Source organism: Eptatretus burgeri, chromosome 12 (assembly GCF_056783735.1).
Source record: "Eptatretus burgeri isolate ZD-2024b chromosome 12, Ebu_testis_v1, whole genome shotgun sequence".
Classification (NCBI taxonomy): Eukaryota; Metazoa; Chordata; class Myxini; order Myxiniformes; family Myxinidae; genus Eptatretus; species Eptatretus burgeri.
In genome coordinates, this window is record NC_140972.1 from 34,341,872 (window position 1) to 34,359,448 (window position 17,577).

A 17,577-nucleotide genomic window follows, 5' to 3' on the forward strand; every position below is an offset into this window, starting at 1 on the left:
TTCTACCAGTCTTACTACAAACACCACCCCAAGATAAACATGGCCCAGACACATCTGTCGACAGATGTCAGATGTCATCTACTACTGTCATCTACTGTCAGGTCAGGTTCGATCTGTGACCTGCTACAGGTACCATGTAAACCTGTACTAACCTGTTCCATGGTCGGGTTGTCGGCGTCTAAACCGTCTCCCCCACCAGGTTTTCTGGTGAGGAGGGTGTTTGGATATGGACACCCAGCAGGATTAAAAACAAAACCTGTCAAAGGGCGGAGGAGCTCCTTGTGAGCCAACGGCCATCCATATCTAGTGCCCAACTGTGTCTGCGGACGTCCTCCTGCAGTTGGGTCACTTCTTATTAGGAGGTTGGTCGCAGGATTTGCACTCCGGCCACCGTAAAACCCTTCATTCCGCAAAACGCAAAAACGCAAAAAAATCTGAAAACCCACTCCGTGGGAGTACCTCCTGTGCAGCTTCCCTTCGCAGGGCAGCTCACCGGATGACGGGATTGGGGCAAAGCCTTCGGGACCCCCAATCTTTGATAGGAGGGAAACCACGGGGTAACATCCCTGGGTCAGATTGCGGGAGATTGTGTCGGAGTGGTGCTGAGGTGTCGTCCACCAGACGGCGGTCTCCTTGGGTTAACCTGAGGCGGTCCCTTCGGGTGGGTGCCTGGAATGTCCTATCCCTAAGAGAGGATGATCACCTGTCTCTGTTATCATCTGAGCTCAAGCGTTTGGACATCGGGATTGCAGCACTCTCTGAGGTTCGGAGACCGGATTGTGGCGAGATAATGGTGGGTGGTTACACCTACTATTGGTCTGGTCGCTCTGATGGTTACCATACCCAAGGAGTTGCTGTAGCTGTGCCCAATAAGGTGACCCCAATGATAATTGAGGTAACACCGGTCAACGAGCGTATTATGAGATTAAGGATTCGTCACTCCTTAGGTGTCATTTCCCTGGTCTCTGTTTATGCTCCGACTGAGGCGAGTGATCTCACCGTGAAGGATGCATTCTACGCCACACTCGAGTCTGTGGTTGATCAGTGCCCCAGACGAGATACACTTCTAGTCTTGGGGGATTTCAATGCATCGACTGGAACTGATAGGGACGGTTATGAGGTGTGTGTTGGTCCCCATGGGTCAGGAACTATGAACCAGAATAGCACTAAGTTCCTTGACTTTGCAAGAAGTCATGGACTTAGGGTGGCTGGTTCGTGGTTTCAGCGCCCACAAGCTCATCGCTGGACTTGGTATTCCAACGCTGGCGGTGTGGCAAAGGAGATTGACCATGTCCTCATTGACGGTCGTTGGAGGATGATCCAGAACTGCAGGGTCTACCGGAGTGCTCAGTTCCTCAATACTGACCACAGGCTTGTTGTAGCAACTCTAAAGCTGCACCTTAAATCCTGGAGAATGGTACCATCCCAGCCGAGGCTGGATGTTGCCAAGCTCAGGGATGAGAGAGTAGCTGAGGAGTTTACGAACAGGCTGAGTGGACACTTGGGGGGTCTGGGTGCTTTGGGGGGTCCTGAAGAGTTGTGGAGCGCTTTCAAGACCACCGTCCTTGATGTTGCCGGTGGATGCCTTGGAGCTCACCGCAGGGCAAAGAAGAATTTTGTCTCTCAAGGGACACTGGATACCATTGACCAGAGTCGCAGGGCCAGGCTGAATGGCAGAGCTGAGCTGTTCAGGGAGCTGAGGCGTAAAACTGTACGTGCACTGAGGGTGGACAAGGAGGCCTATGTGCGAGGAATCTGTGAGGGGGTAGAGCATCACCTGTGGACAGGTGATTCTCGTCCCGCTTACAGGGGAATTCGCGCATTACGTTCATCCAAGCCCATCCCTCGGAGCACTACAGTATGAGCAGAGAGTGGTAGGCTCTTGACAGAGGAGTCTGAAGTGAAGGCCCGCTGGGCCGGTTACTTTGAGCGGTTGTACCAGGCTGATCCCCCAACTGTCGAGTTGGACGTCAAGGGTGTTACAATCCCTGTTGCTGACCCTCGAATCAACTGTGGTCCACCTACGCTTGTGGAAACACGGGCTGCGGTGAACCAGTTGAAACGGGGCAAAGCTTCAGGGATCTGTGGCATCCATGCCGAACTTCTCAAGGCTGGTGGAAATGCTGCACTCGTGTCGTTGCATGCAGTTTTGTGCTCTGCCTGGAACACAGGCATCATCCCAACTGACTGGAAGAGGGGCCTTGTTGTCCCTCTCTGGAAAGGGAAGGGTGATCGCCAAGACTGCAACAACTACCGAGGGGTGACGCTGCTCTCAGTGCCGGGCAAGGTCTTTGCTCTGATAATTCTTGATAGGGTTCGCCACCATCTGCTTGAGCACCAGCGTCCAGAGCAGTCAGGCTTTACACCAAAGAGGTCAACGATTGACCGTATCCTTGCACTTCGTGTCCTCACCGAACGCAGACGAGAGTTTCGGCAGGGGCTGCTTGCAGCCTATGTTGATCTCTGTAAAGCGTTCGATTCAGTGAATCGGGATGTCCTCTGGAGGATTCTTGGTTTTCGTGGGGTGCCACCAAAACTGATCGATCTGATGTCTGAACTCTACTCTGGTACTGAGAGTGCTGTGAAGTGTGGTGGTACAATCTCTGACTTATTTCCAGTTGTTACTGGAGTTCGTCAGGAATGTGTACTTGCCCCCACACTTTTCAGTACTTGTATGGACTGGATTCTCGGGAGGATGTCGGAGAGATCAAGTTGCGGTGCGTCATTTGGGAATGTCAAGATCTCGGACCTTGACTTTGCAGATGATGCAGTCATCTTTGCGGAGACTTTAGACATCCTCTTGGGGGCCCTCGAGGTGCTGAATGAGGAGTCGGAGCCATTTGGATTACGGGTTTCTTGGGTCAAAACTAAGATCCAGGCTTTCGGTGACATCTTGGATGCTGCTGTCCTGTCTGTGTCTGTTTGTGGTGAGGATGTTGAGGTCGTGGAGAGATTCACTTACCTTGGCAGTGATATTCATGTCTCTGCTGGCTGCGAGTCAGAGGTCAATAGACGTCTGGGTCGGGCCTGGGGAGTCATGGATTCACTGGATCATGGGGTGTGGCGCTGCCGGTACCTGTGCGGGAGGACGAAAGTCCGAGTCTTCAGGTCCTTGGTACTTCCAGTCTTGCACTATGGGTGCGAGACTTGGACTCTGACCAAGGATCTGAGACGGAGACTTAATTCCTTTGATACCAGGTCTCTTCGGAGAATCCTTGGCTATCGCTGGTCGGATTTTGTGTCCAACGAGCGGTTGCTGAGAGAGACTCGGATGAGATTTGTTACCTGCATAGTCCGTGAGCGTCAGTTGCGGCTGTATGGACATGTGGCTCGTTTTCCTGACTCTGATCCTGCTCACCAGATTCTCTCAGCGAGGGAGTCTCATGAGTGGAGGAGGCCAGTGGGTCGACCACGTGCCTCATGGTTGCAACAGGTTGACCATCATCTCAAGGAGATGGGGATGGGCCTGGCATCTGCCTGGGGGATGGCCAGACGGAGGCCCCTGGAGTACCGGCAGAAAGTGGACGCAGCGACGTGCTGTTCTGGCACATGCTCCCATACCTGACCTGACCTGATCTGTCGACAAACACCACCCAGACACATTAGGAGACAAATGCCTCCCAGACACATCTCAAAACAAACACGACCCAGACACGTCTAAAGACAAGCACCACCAGAGATAACCACCATCCAGAGATGCTGCAAAGGTCAATTCTGAAATTTAAATGTTGAAATTCAGCTCAAGTGAAGAGATTATCGAGGTTATCCATCCATCCATCGGGATGATACACTGTACAGAGCATCTGTGCTGCCAAAGCAGTCTCCTGGGCTATTGGGCACAATCTTGGATGGGTTACCACTCCAACACAGGATACTCGAATGGCTCAATCATCCCAGCAAGGAGTACTCATTTTGCTGACATCAGAAGGATGACAGGCTGAGTCAAACCCACCTGATATAAATTCAACAGCTGAGCACAATTTGAACTCAGGACCGTACGATCCCAAGCCCACCACCCTAATCATTAAGCCAACACCAGGTATGGGGGTTATTGCATGTGTGGAAACTAAATAAAGCCATGAACACTCGGAGATGCCCGGAATGTCAAATAATGTTCGAATTGGACAAATGAACACTTTCTAGCAGTTGGAACTGCTGCTGAGGTCAATTAAGAGGTTTAAATTTTGAAATTTGACTCAGGTTAAGAGATTCTTTAGCTTATCACATTTGTGGAAATGAAATAAAGCCATGAGCACTGGCGTCTCCAGGCGTGAATAAAAATTGCATTGTATCCAGTGATTCATAGGGATGAAAATGAGGCATTCGATGATTTGAGGAAAGTGAAAAAAAAATTGAGCACTTTATTCAGAAACTGTTGCGGCCTGTTCCAAATTGAGGCATTGTTGAGTAAGCTGAACAATATTGCGAATTAAGATCCCAGCAAGCCAACAGAAGGCTGACTCAGGGGCTTACCAAGGATGATGCCTTGATAAAGGATAATTAAATAAGGTTGTCAATTATCTTCAAAAGGGGTGTTTAAATTAACCCAACCACCCAATTTCAATAATGCACTACCTTGGAGTTCCCTGAGTATGCATGCAAAGTTTGGGGCCACGAAGTTTCATGTTTTGGAGTGATGGAGGAGACAGACTGACACAACACTAACAATTATTATTGGTTCACGAGCGCCAGCCAGTGACCACTATATTCGTTATATGTGTGTGTGTGTGTGTGTGTGTGTCTGTCTGTCTGTCTGTCTGTCCCGAGCATAGCTCCATGGGTTTTGATCCGATCCTGATAAAATTTGGGTGGGAGGTTCATATCATGATCTAGTTGTGTTTTCCTGAGAATGGGCATGCTGCACCCATTATGGGCGGAGCCACGCCCAAAAAACATGTGTTTTTAGGGGGTAGCCGATTTCAAGTTACATCTTCTCTGAGGGGGTTTGTCGAATCTGGCAGGGGTTTCGGTATTTGGTTAGCCCAATGGCACCTGCATAGCCCCACGGAGCTAGATTTTTCATTTTCGTGTCAAGGTCACAAGGTCACGAACTTAGAAAATGTCAAAATCAATAAATTGGGCATTGAGCTCCTCGGGTTTTCAACTGTTTCGAATGAAAGTTGGTATGCAAGTAGTGCTCTTCGAGTACTACAACTTTCATCATTTACGTTTTTCCCGATTCCTGTCAGTTTGCCCGTGGCGTCCCCTCGAAGGTCAAAAAATAAAACGGGCGAACCGTGTACATTGCTCGTGAACCATCGCAGTCTCCAGACTTGTTACATCTGCACTCCTTTCTGTGCCTTCCTGATTGGAACTAATTTAAAGTGAAAGTACGGTAAATGAGAAACTTGTCTTCCGATTCATGTCCAAACTATCACATTCATATGGGTGAAACTGCAGAACTTTGGAAAAAAGGAAAAAGGATATTTTCTGAGGGTATGCTCCCCCATAAAATTTTGAAAAATTGATGTCAAAATATGCATTTTGGGGGTGATCCTGTCCATATGAATGCCTGGTGTTGGCTTAATGGTTATGGTGGCGGGCTTTGCATCCTCGGGTCCTGAGTTCAAATCCCACTCAGCTGTTGAATTAATAGCAGGTGGGGTTAACTCGGCCTGCCATCCTTCCGGGGTCGGCAAAATGAGTGCCAGCTTGCTGATATCCTGTGTCGGAGTGGCAACTCGTCCAGGATTGTGCCCAATAGCCAAGGAGATTGCTTAAGCAGCACCAATGCTCTGCACAGAGTATGGTCCCAATCTCCTCCTCCTCCTCCTCCCCCTGTCCATATATTGTAACCATGTTGCAACAAAAACAAAACCGATGCAAATGAAAGTGATATTTGGGGAAGATTTTTTTTCAATTTCACCTGAACATTCATTGCTGGAGCCTGGTGTTGGCTTATTGGTAAGGGTGGCTGACTTAAGATGTTAGGGTCTCCTATTGTTGAATTAACACCAGGCGGGTTGACTCAGCCCATCCTCTTTCCGAAGTTAGAAAAATGAGTAACAGGGGACACTGCATCAGCGTTGGCCAGTGGTCAGAGTCGTGAACATATAAGTGACAGGAATACGTATGAAAGGAGTTCAAATGCCACAAAGGAATGGAAATTTGCCGAGGTACTTAGCTGAATAGCCCTATGGAACCCAGCAGGGCCAAATGCAAGGAGAAATCGACTTCGGTCTCTTATGCCGAGCTTGACCAAACCGCATAAGGCAATGCGAGACATGCAAGGTATCACAAAGGCAAAGAAGAGCTCTTCACACAAGAGCCACATGAAGGTGTCAATATCAGGAGGGAAATCGTTACCAGCGATACTCCACGATATGGGTTTCCCTTTTCAACACACCAAGCACAGAAGGTCATCATGGAGTGGAATGCATCTGATAGACACCAACAAATGGCGGTCGTTCGTGCCCAAAACACCAAGCAAGCGGATCTTTAGCGTGGAAGGAAAAGACGTCCGAGTTATTCAGAATCAGAGTCCAACCTTAATTTCAACCAAATCAGACCAAACAACCCGCTCGTCTCTCTTCCGGTTCCGGAACCCCCCCCCCCCCCCGATCAACCCGAGCTCGAGAATATTTACATATTATCACATGAAAGGCAAAATGATGCCGCCACAGATCACAATGGCACGCAAGTTCTCCTCGACCTTTTGTGAAACGATTGAAGAAGACTTCTACCGAAGGATAAAAAGTAATTCCCTCTCGGTGATAACTCAAGCAGTCTTCCACGGCGATTAAAAATCGCCCACGTGGGATGAATGAACGTCACAGCCTACCACTCCGATCGGAGAAACCCCGCCTTTTCCTTTCCCCGCCCCCTTTTCCTTTTCCCCGCCCCTTTTCCTTTCCCCCGCCCCCTTATCCTTTTCCCCGCCCCCTTTTACAATGTCCTCGTCTTTAAACAATCTCTAACATCTAATCACAGTAACACGTTTGCCTGGCCAACCTGGCCAACTTCGACAAAATCAGCTCATTATAAAAACTACTGTGGGACTAATTCACAAAATCATGATTCTGTTCTGCTCTTGAATATGCTATAATTTCTTGGAAACACAGCTGTGTTGCTGATACTGTGCCCCCTCCACCAGCACACTGGTACTCATTTCATAAACCTCGGAAGGATGACAGACTGAATCAACCCAACTGGTGTTAATTCGGCAGCCAACGGGGCTTGAACTCAGGACCCTCAGATCATAAGCGAAGATCCTCAACCAGCCATCCTAACCACTCGAACCACTCTAACCGCTCAGCCAACACCAGGTTATAATCGTGATCATGATGAGTTATTGCATAAGCATTGCACCCCATCCGGATGAAATGGGTTAAGAAACGAGTCAGCATATTGGAATCGCAGCTCAATTCCCTCAATTCCCTCCAATCGTGGCATGCGTTTCTGATGACGAACAGTGCAGAAACATCCTTATGGGTCATTACAAAAACACGGATTTCCATAAAATACAGGACTTTCACCCATGCATTAAATTTAAATAAATTGTTCCTCTATCTTCGCGTGTGCGGGGTAAAAATATGCAACTATAGAAAGCATCTGATAATACAAGGTCAATCCACATCTGCTTTGTACTCGGACATCTTCCATTTGCTAAACAGTAAAAAAAAAAAAAAAACACATAACCTTCCATCTTCGGTAGTGGAGGTAGATTTACGAAAATTATAACGATTTTAGGCGACCTTGACATTTTGACTGCAAAAGCAAGAGGCTTCGGTGATCCAATACGCAAACCGTCTCAAATTTCAAATCAGAAGGAAATTTTTGTGACCAGACGATGTGAAATGTGAAAAATCGGACGATTTTGTGACCTTGATCTTGACCTTTTCACCTTCTTGACAGAACACATTACACTCCATGAAAATGGATCACTGACACATTGATATGACTGACATATTGATAGTTTATGCAACCTTGAACTTTTGATCTCAAAACAAAAAACAATCGGCTTCTAGCTTTTGATTGGTGAACCAATTCAGTGATTCAACATGCAAATTCTGAAAATATCAGGTGAATTGGATGAAAATTGACTGTATTATGTGACATTGACCTTTGACCAGATTATTAATTTGTCTTCTCCATATTATCATAATAAAGCTTTGTTGAAAATTTGATGACAAAAGCTCAAATGGTAAAAAAGGTTACGGCACAAACAAACACACACAGACACATATAAGCGATTGCAAAACCCCATCTGCTGCTGTGCGGGGGACGAGCGAATAAAGATTTTTTTTTAAACGTTTTGCAGAACAATGAAGGAGGAATTGCGGCAAGAGGTTGAGGTCATTGTAAGAGAAGAGGACAATGACAACATCCCACAAGCAAGCAAGAAGAAGACTAAATGGCTGTCAGAAGAGGAAATGAATATTGGAGAAAGAAGAAGAAATGAAAATCAAAGGCACATCAAGACAGCACATTAAACAGCGAAATTGGGAAAGACAAAGAGAGATATTTCAAAGAGGCATGCATAGAGGTAGAAAATGACAACAGCGCAGAAAAAAGAGATCTCTTTTAAAATATCAGAGATCACTGGAAAGTTTAGATTTAGGATTGGGATCCACAACTCTTGAAGGTAGTTGGCGAGGATGCGATCAAAATTTTAACCACGATCTGTACACAGATCTGGAGCAGGATTGTATGGCCGAAAAGGTGGAAGCAGTCAATTGATATACCATTACCAAAGAAAGGGAATGAAAGAGAATGTTAAAATAACTAAAACATTGCCTTCAATTCACATGCTGGCATAGCCTGGTGTTGACTTAGCAGTAAGGGTGGTGGCTTGGGATCCAAGGGTCCTGAGTTCAAAATCTGTTGGCCACTGAATTAACACCAGGGGGTTGATTCAGCCTGTCATCCTTGTGAGGTTGGTGAAATGAGCACCAGTTCCCATTGTGTGCTGCCTATTTGGCTGCTGGTTGCATCATTGGTTAGGGGCGTGGCAATGCCGCTGATGCAGTGCCCCCATTATCAGTATACTGGTGCTCATTTCACCGATCTTGGAGGGATGACAGGCTGAGTCAACCCCTTGGTGTTAATTCAGTGGAAAACAGGGTTTGAACTCAGGACCCTAGGATCCCAAGTCACCACCCTAACCGCTAAGCCAACACCAGGCTTATGAGCACCAGTATACTGGTAATAGGGGCACTACATCAGCGGCATAGCTGCGCCCACAACCAATGATGCAACCAGCAGCCAAAAAGGCTGTATATCACGAGAACATGCCGGCAAGATATTACTAAAAATCATTCAACATGGAAGGTATATCATGGAAAAAGCAAGGGAGTATCAGAGAAAGGTGTATCTGTTTGATAGATTATAGCAAAGCCTTCAATTGTGTTGATCATGAAGTGATGTGGATTATACTGAGAGAAATAGGGATGCGAGAGCAGCTGATACTGCATGTCTGATAAGAAGCCTGTACACTAAACAAACTACAGTAAGAACAGAGTATGTTGAGAGAATGGTTTAGAATTGGAAAAGGGGTTGGGCAGGTGCATTCTCTACCCTTACTTGTTCATTCAGTACATCATGAGGGAATGAAACTTGCATGACATAAAGGATGGAGTCAGGATTGGAGGAACTACCATTGGCACTCCCGCCCTCCGGGTGGGTGTGCCCATCTCGGCCCACCTTCTGTGAGCAATTTAAAGTGGCTATATTTCCACAAAGTGATGGTTTCTTCTGGGACACACTGTAACCTGAGAATTATTTTTTGGACGCACTATAAACATATTTTGACTTGCTGGACCACACTGTAACGATTTTGTGATGTAAAATGACAAATGATCAATTTTGAAGCTTTTGTCATGTCTGTCCATGCGCACATTCGCTCCATTACATGATGATATGTATCAACAACCTATGGTATGCTGACGATACCACTCTGTTGGCAGAAAGTAAAGAGGGCTTGATGAAACTGCTGCAAACAGTGAAGAAGGAGCAGGAAAAAGCTTGTCTTTATTAGATCTTACAAAAGACTGAAATCTTGTCAACTGAGAAGATCAACATGTTACGATTGGGAGACGGTCATGTGGAAATAGTGCAAAGTTTCATCTTCCTGGGCTCCAAGAATGAAATGAGTTGAGAATGTGGAGAATAAATTAATACACGGTTAGCGTTGGGGAGAACTGCAATGTCAGGATTGACAAAAATCTGGAAAGACAACGAGGTGACAAAACAAACCAAGAGGAGACTGGTGAATGCTCTAGTATTTCCAGTTGCAATGTATGGATGCGAGTCATGGACAGTGAAACAGAAAGAAAGGCAGAATATTAACAGTTTTGAAATGTGGTGTTGGAGACAAATGTGAACAATTCCATGGACTATAAGAAGAAAAAAAACAAATCAGTGCTTGAAGAAATTAGACCACCAAGCACAGGAAGTGCTGATGCGAAACATAAACAGTCATACTTTGGACACATCATGCGTGCAGAAAATGAATACTTTGGACACATTATGCGTGCAGAAAATGAATACTTTGGACACATTATGCATGCAGAAAATGAATACTTTGGACACATCATACGTGCAGAAAATGAATACTTTGGACACATCATGCATGCAGAAAAGGAATACTTTGGACACATCATACGTGCAGAAAATGAATACTTTGGACACATCATACGTGCAGAAAATGAATACTTTGGACACATCATACGTGCAGAAAATGAATACTTTGGACACATCATGCGTGCAGAAAATGAATACTTTGGACACATTATGCGTGCAGAAAATGAATACTTTGGACACATCATGCGTGCAGAAAATGAATACTTTGGACACATTATGCATGCAGAAAATGAATACTTTGGACACATCATGCGTGCAGAAAATGAATACTTTGGACACATCATACATGCAGAAAATTAAAGTCTGGAGAAGTCAACTAAGCTGGGTATGGTTGATAGAAGACGAGGAAGACACAGACCGTGTATATGTTGGATGGATGGGGTGAAGGATGCATGCAACCAAGCTGTCTCTCCCAGAGCTTTGGGAAGTAGTGCAAGATAGGGATTATTGGAGAAATCTGATCATGAATGTCACCAGAAGTCAGCCACGATCATATATATATATATACATATATATGTATATATATATATATATATATATATATATATATATATATATATATATATATATACATACATATATATATATATATATATATATATGTATATATATATATATATATACATACATATATATATATATATATATATATATATATATATATATACATATACACATCATACACTCAGCTTTGGTCTTCCATGGAGGACCACCATGATGCGATTTCAGCATGGGGACGATGGCACCGAATGTCACACTCTTGTCCCATATTACTTACTGTGAAGACCACAAGCCTAAAATGCACAACTCGCAACCATATACATTCAAGGTATATATATATATATATATATATATATATATATATATATATATATATATATATATATATATATATATATATATATATATATATATATATATATATATATATATATGAGGAAGGGATAATGATAGAAGCAGAGGTTACCTGAAATCGCTATAAGGATGAATAATCCAATAGCCAGCAGACTTGACTCGCTCCCTTTCAACCTCAACCGCCTTTTCGCTGCCGAACATCCGAAGGGAAAACTTATTGACCCCGGGCTGGAGCAAGGAGCTGAACTGTTTTTGCATAAAACTTGCTTCACCGGCACATTGCTCGCCGTCTTCCAAGAGCATCGCTTCGGCAGGCTCCGTTTTCAAGAAGGCCACGGAGTTGCCCTGAGTCTGCGTCCCAGGGGACGGTGCATGCGGTTGCTCGGGCTCCTTCTTCGTCTTGCGCCGCGACTCGGACCCGGCTCCTCGGGCGGTGCTCTCCTCATAATCGAGAGTTCCGGACGCGCACTCTCCCTCCATGATGGAGCGCTTTTCCTCAGACAGGTCGACTTGCTCGTGGAAATGCCGGCTGGCGATCGAGGTCAGGCTTCCCCTGCAGGTCCTCCTGCAGTCCCCGTTCGAGCTGCGTTTCATCTTCCTACCCACATCCGTTTCCTTTATATTCGACTCACGCCGAGCGCATTTATCCGGCCCACCCCGGAGCGGCGACGACATGCGTCTCATCCCGATGATCCCTTTGCCCGACGCGCTCTTCTCCTCTTTATCCTCATCCTCTCGCACCATCGCCGTTCTCTGCTCCACGTCGCTGCTCCTCTTGTCCGCTCGCTGAGACATTAAGCCGAAGGCATCCCTGCGTATGGCGCCCGGTAATTTATCCATGTCCGAGGAAGGAAAGGCGCTGAATGTCAGAGCGTCCTCTATTCGAGCCCCGGCGCGGCTCGGGATGAACCCGCGAGTCCTCTGCCGCTCGCCGCGTCTACTCTCGTGTAATTATTGCCATTATACACACGAAACCACCGCGTGTGTCTGTGTGTCTGTGTGTCTGTCTGTGTGTCTGTGTGTTTCTCGGTAGAGTGTAAACATCTGCGCGCAACTGCTCATTTTATTCCGCAGGATTTCCCTCGGGTGCGTCATTTATAAATATCACCGAGTACACCTATTTAGATTGCCATGGGTTCTTTTCTCGACGGAAAGCAAATAGGTAGAGACGGCGGATAAGGGATCCGCGATATGCCCGAAAATGGGATGTTTATTCCGCATCTACATCTAGTGAGAGTCTGCAACCTGTCTGTCTGAACTCGATGCTCAATGGAGTTACAATTTGATGTATTATCATCATTGAAGTTATGATGTACCTCGCCATGCGATGCTGTAGCCTACTCAACCAAGTTACTACAAACATAAAGCGTACTATTATTATTATTATTTTAGTTACTATATATTCTGTATTATTATTAAATAAGTCACGATAATCTCCACTATGATAAGGTTGGTAGGATGGCCTCGACTCTGGAGGTATGCGGACTCGCCTCTAAGCTGTCTAGCCAAGGTTCGAATCCAGACCCAGCTATAAATCACCACACACACACACACACACACACACACACACACACACACACACACACACACACACACACACACACACACACACACACACACACACACACACACACACGTCCTTCAGCTGTCATTATGGTCACACCAACACCAGCAATGGGGGACAAAGTTCTGTGTCCAGAATGGCGGTGGTCTCAACAGGACTGTCAACGTCTGGGATTGATATTGCACTTCATCAACCCATGAAACACACTCATAAACTTCACTTGATTCTGTGTGCAAGTCGTGGTACCCGAGAGACTTGCAAACTTATCCGTGGTTGAGAATTCAAAGGATGAGCTATGTGGTGCCATCATGCACCACCCAATGCTTGTGCCCATATTAGTCCTTAACTGCAATTCCATCGCCCGTTGGCTGGTTAGTACTACATAACTTCCGTTTCACCCAGTCATCACTTTGAGGAGGGGTTGGACTTCATGACCAGGACACACGAACACAATTTATCAGCATGAGATAATCTGTCCAAGACCATGACGTGGAACACCGAAGTAGTATTGTATCAGGTGTTATCTGATGCCACTCAAAATCACTGCTTTCACTATTCAGTGATCCTTCGCTGTGCCATAACATATAACAAAACAAATAGTGGTAATACCCCTGGGCACTCACCTGGTAGAATAATGATCCACCATCTATTGGGACCATACTCTGTGCACAGCGTTGGTGCTGCCGATGCAGACTCCTTGGCTGTTGGGCACAATCCTGGATGGGTGGCCACTCCAACACAGGATACCAACATGCTGGTACTCATTTTGCCAACCTCGGAAGGACGACAGGCTGAGTCAACCCCACCTGGTATTAATTCAACAGCCGAGTGGGATTTCAACTGAGGATTCTCAGATCCCAAGCCCACCACCCTAACAGAATAATGATACTGAGGAAGAAGTCAACGTGGGACAGAATCAGCAAAATGTACCAATGAACCAATGCTATAGCAAATACCTATTCTGGGTACAACCCCCCCCCCCCCGCCCCCTCCACTCCCTCGTAAATCCCCTTTGACTACTTTTTTTTTAAAATAGTGTGAACAAACTTTGGTACAATCACGGGTGATGAAGGTTGTGGTCAAGTTTCATTGAAATCGTATGTGTAGTTTCAGAGAAGTTGCAAGTGTTTGTGGGCGGACGGACGGACTGCGCGCCATCCCGTTAGCTCCCTGGAACTACGTTCCAGGTGAGCTAACGAGACAGTCTCACCGAGGTATTTGTCTCAGTGACCTGTTACAAAGCAAGCCACAAAGTCTGACCCCATTGTAGAATAACAAGCTCAAATGAGCTAAGATCCTCGTCCTCTTAATGATGACATCATAACAACGAATATGACGTTATTGTGATGTATCAGGTTTGCGATAAATTATCTGCGCTAATGCCCGGCTTGATTCCCGCAAACAGAATTCAAAAAGCTTGCCGAGTTTTGGAGATAATTTTTTAGGCGATTTCCATTAGCGGAGAGATTTTGACGTCATAACTTTTTTTTTCTAGGAGGAATTTTCAAAATCGGAGATGGTTACTGTCTACGCAGGGTATTTTTACATATATACACCAAGTTTCAGGAAGTTTCGATGAAAATTGTAGGCTGTGAAACAAAAAAGTCTACAATAACAAGAAGAAGATGAAGAACAACAACGTGAGTAAGACTTCGAGATCCTCCACGAGGATCTAAAAAGTCCACAAGAACAACAACGTAAGACTTGGAGATCCTCCACGAGGATCTAAAAATGTCAAAAAACAGGAATGACGTCATAAAAATTGACATGACGTCATAGTGATGTATCATAAGTTGAAACACGTCAAGGTAATCGTTAGCGTCAGTGTTCCAGACTCCCTGTTTTTTTTTTGTTTTTGTTTTTTCTTCGGTATGACGGTGATGTTGACACTTCGATTTCTAGTGCGGTTATAATATAATATAATTAATAGGCTGCCGCTCAACGATTTAAATCATAACCGCACTAGAAATCAGTGTCAACATCACCGTCATACCGAAGAAAAAACAAAAACAAAAAAAAACAGGGAGTCTGGAACACTGACGCTAACCATTACCTCGACGTGTTTCGACTTATGAGTAACATACAAGTAACGTACGTCGACGCGTGTCAACGATCGCGTAGCGTGCTTATATTACAACTTATGCCAGCGTCTGTGGAACGTGTGTCATATGCAGAGTACGTCGAGAAATTTTCAACATGCTGAAAATTTGTCGACGTACTACGACGTATGCCAGCGTACTACGACGTTTTAGCCCGCGTGCTCTTAACATATACAAAACTTACCCATAACGTATTTGACGTGTGCCAGCTTGGTTCGGCAAATTTTTCATACGTCGGCATATGCTGGCTAAAACGTCAAGGTGTGACAGCGGCTTCACACTTCGATGTCTAGTGCGGTTATGATTTGAATCGTCGAGCCGCAGCCTATGAATAGCCTACGCCACGTGATCGTCGGCGATACGCTACCGCGCTATGCATAAGTTAGACTATCGTTGGGCATAGGTTGTGAACGCCGACAACACGCTCAGCATTCGTTGGTATAAGTTATCTATATATGATTGAAACGTTCTGTGGACGTTACTAATACGTTATGCATACGTCCAACTCGTTATAAATACGTCCAAAAATGGGAAAAACATCAATAGTTCAGCGTACGCCAGCGTTTTGCATACATTTTGATACCTTGCCATATGCTGGCTAAAACGTCAAGGTGTGACAGCCCCTTTACACTGGGTCATGAGAGCCTGTTTTCTGGCCATTGGGAGAGTGGGAACTCTATAAGTGCATAGGAAATTGGAATAACCCTGTTGGACAGGTGAGTTGGGTCACTGCATTAACGCGCTATTAAAAGCGGGATGCCTATCTCAGTTTGCTTGGCCATTTCAACAGGAGGATTTGTCAACAGTCATGTGGTCTTGATCGCTGACTCATGCAGAAATTATGGGCAGATGTGATGACTTCTCATTCCTGGCCCACCAGGAAAAGGGGGTCAGCCTTTAGAAGACTGTGCCCCATAACAGTGTGAACAGAATGATGAAACCTTGCACACTCTTCATATATGTATTATATCTGCAGCTCTTAGGAATCGTGCACAAATTTTCATATACAACACGACATTATATAAGTGTTCTGCAAATTATATGATCAGGCAAAGCCTCCTTTCTGGTATTGTACCATCTGCTATTTCCGTGTTTTGTCCCCCTGTCCCCCCCCCCCCAGGTTTCTGCAGGGCACACACGGTCCACCATCAACCGCCTTCTGGTGAAACCACATAAATCCAGGATCACTGCTCACCTCCACTCATTTGCTCCTCTCTCTTTTTTTACCCACCTGTGGAACCAACTTCCACATTCTCTGCAATCTCATTCTTTCTTCCAGGTCTTAAAGATAGCTCTTCACCACCATCTCAGATCATCCCTGAAATGGATCACACAAAGGCCGTCGGAAAAAGGCAAAGCGTTTAATCACAGCTCAACACACGAACTTCATGCCAGCCGGCACCTTACTCGCTCTGACCATCGCTCCATCACGGAAGCCCAACCCACCTCCCAGTTGGGGGCAACTGTCCGTTACCGTAAATCACATTATGCTATATTCCTTCCTTTTTAAGCTTATACAAGCAAATCTAACACACTTCCAAATGCACTCATAACAGAAGGTGCCACTGTAAACAACACCCGCAATTTGCAAAGAAACATAGAGTTGATAAATTTCAACCCCAACATCCCAAATCTTCAAAGTTACTGATAATGATCAACTATTCATGTCAAAAATTCACTAAACCCAATGTGATTTCCCCTTGGCCTTTTTGGAACAACAAATAAACAAACAATTCCATTGACCACCTTGTCGAACCATTGCAGTTTGCCTTTGGCACCAATAATGCCCAAATATTATGCATAACAATAAAAACAGAATCTTCATGGAAAGTTCATTCCCAGAACGCTTAAATAATGATCACAAATCCAGTCGGTTAGGAAGTCTTCTGGAGTGAGAAGAGTGATGGAGCACCCCTCTTCTGATGATGCCACAGGAGGTGATGGTTCACTTTCCCCCACAGCAGGAGCTCCCTGGTAATATTCTTCGCGAGAGCCTTCTTCTGGAGTGTTGCCCTCCGAAATGATATTTGCTGATCTTCCCAGTACGGTAGCCCCAATGGATGGTTCTAATGGAGCAGGTATGTCACTAGTTAAATCAGAGGGTGACAGTCTCACATGATCCACATGCCTCCTGAAATTCTGGCCATCCAATAGTTTCACAATTAGAGACGAACCAAATTTCTCCAAAACGGTCCTGCCCAGCCAGTGATTACCCCTACCGAAATTGAGCACATACACACAATCTCTCACAATAAAAAGTCTCTCCTTAGTGTCGGTCATGGAAGGACTTCTCCTTCGTTTGGATCCTGTGAACCTTTGAAGACTCATCTGGCTTTAACAAATCAAAGTGGGTCCTCAACTTCCTTCCCATCAAATGCTAAGATGGTGCCCTCCCAGTGATCAAGTGGGGTATTACGCGGTATGAAAAGGAATCGGGCCACTTTAAACTTGATGCTACCCTGATTAAGCTTTGTCATA

At 45.4% G+C, this 17,577-nt stretch overlaps 1 protein-coding gene across 2 annotated transcripts in view; it reads right to left on the reverse strand.

The window, feature by feature from the left end:
* The window catches only part of LOC147015392 (potassium/sodium hyperpolarization-activated cyclic nucleotide-gated channel 4-like), a 256,138-nt gene extending 239,720 nt beyond the window's left edge, over positions 1-16,418 (reverse strand). The window contains exon 1 of one of the 2 annotated variants that reach the window (XM_085850095.1): positions 16,331-16,418. Coding sequence is in view for 1 of the 2 variants with exons in the window: in XM_085850094.1 (XP_085706220.1) it covers positions 11,549-12,276 (728 nt within the window). In the remaining variant the exon portion in view is untranslated. Of the gene's footprint in view, positions 1-11,548; positions 12,457-16,330 lie in introns of those variants that run through there. The other variant, XM_085850094.1, reaches the window with a different exon arrangement.
* Between the last annotated feature and the right edge of the window lie 1,159 nt (positions 16,419-17,577).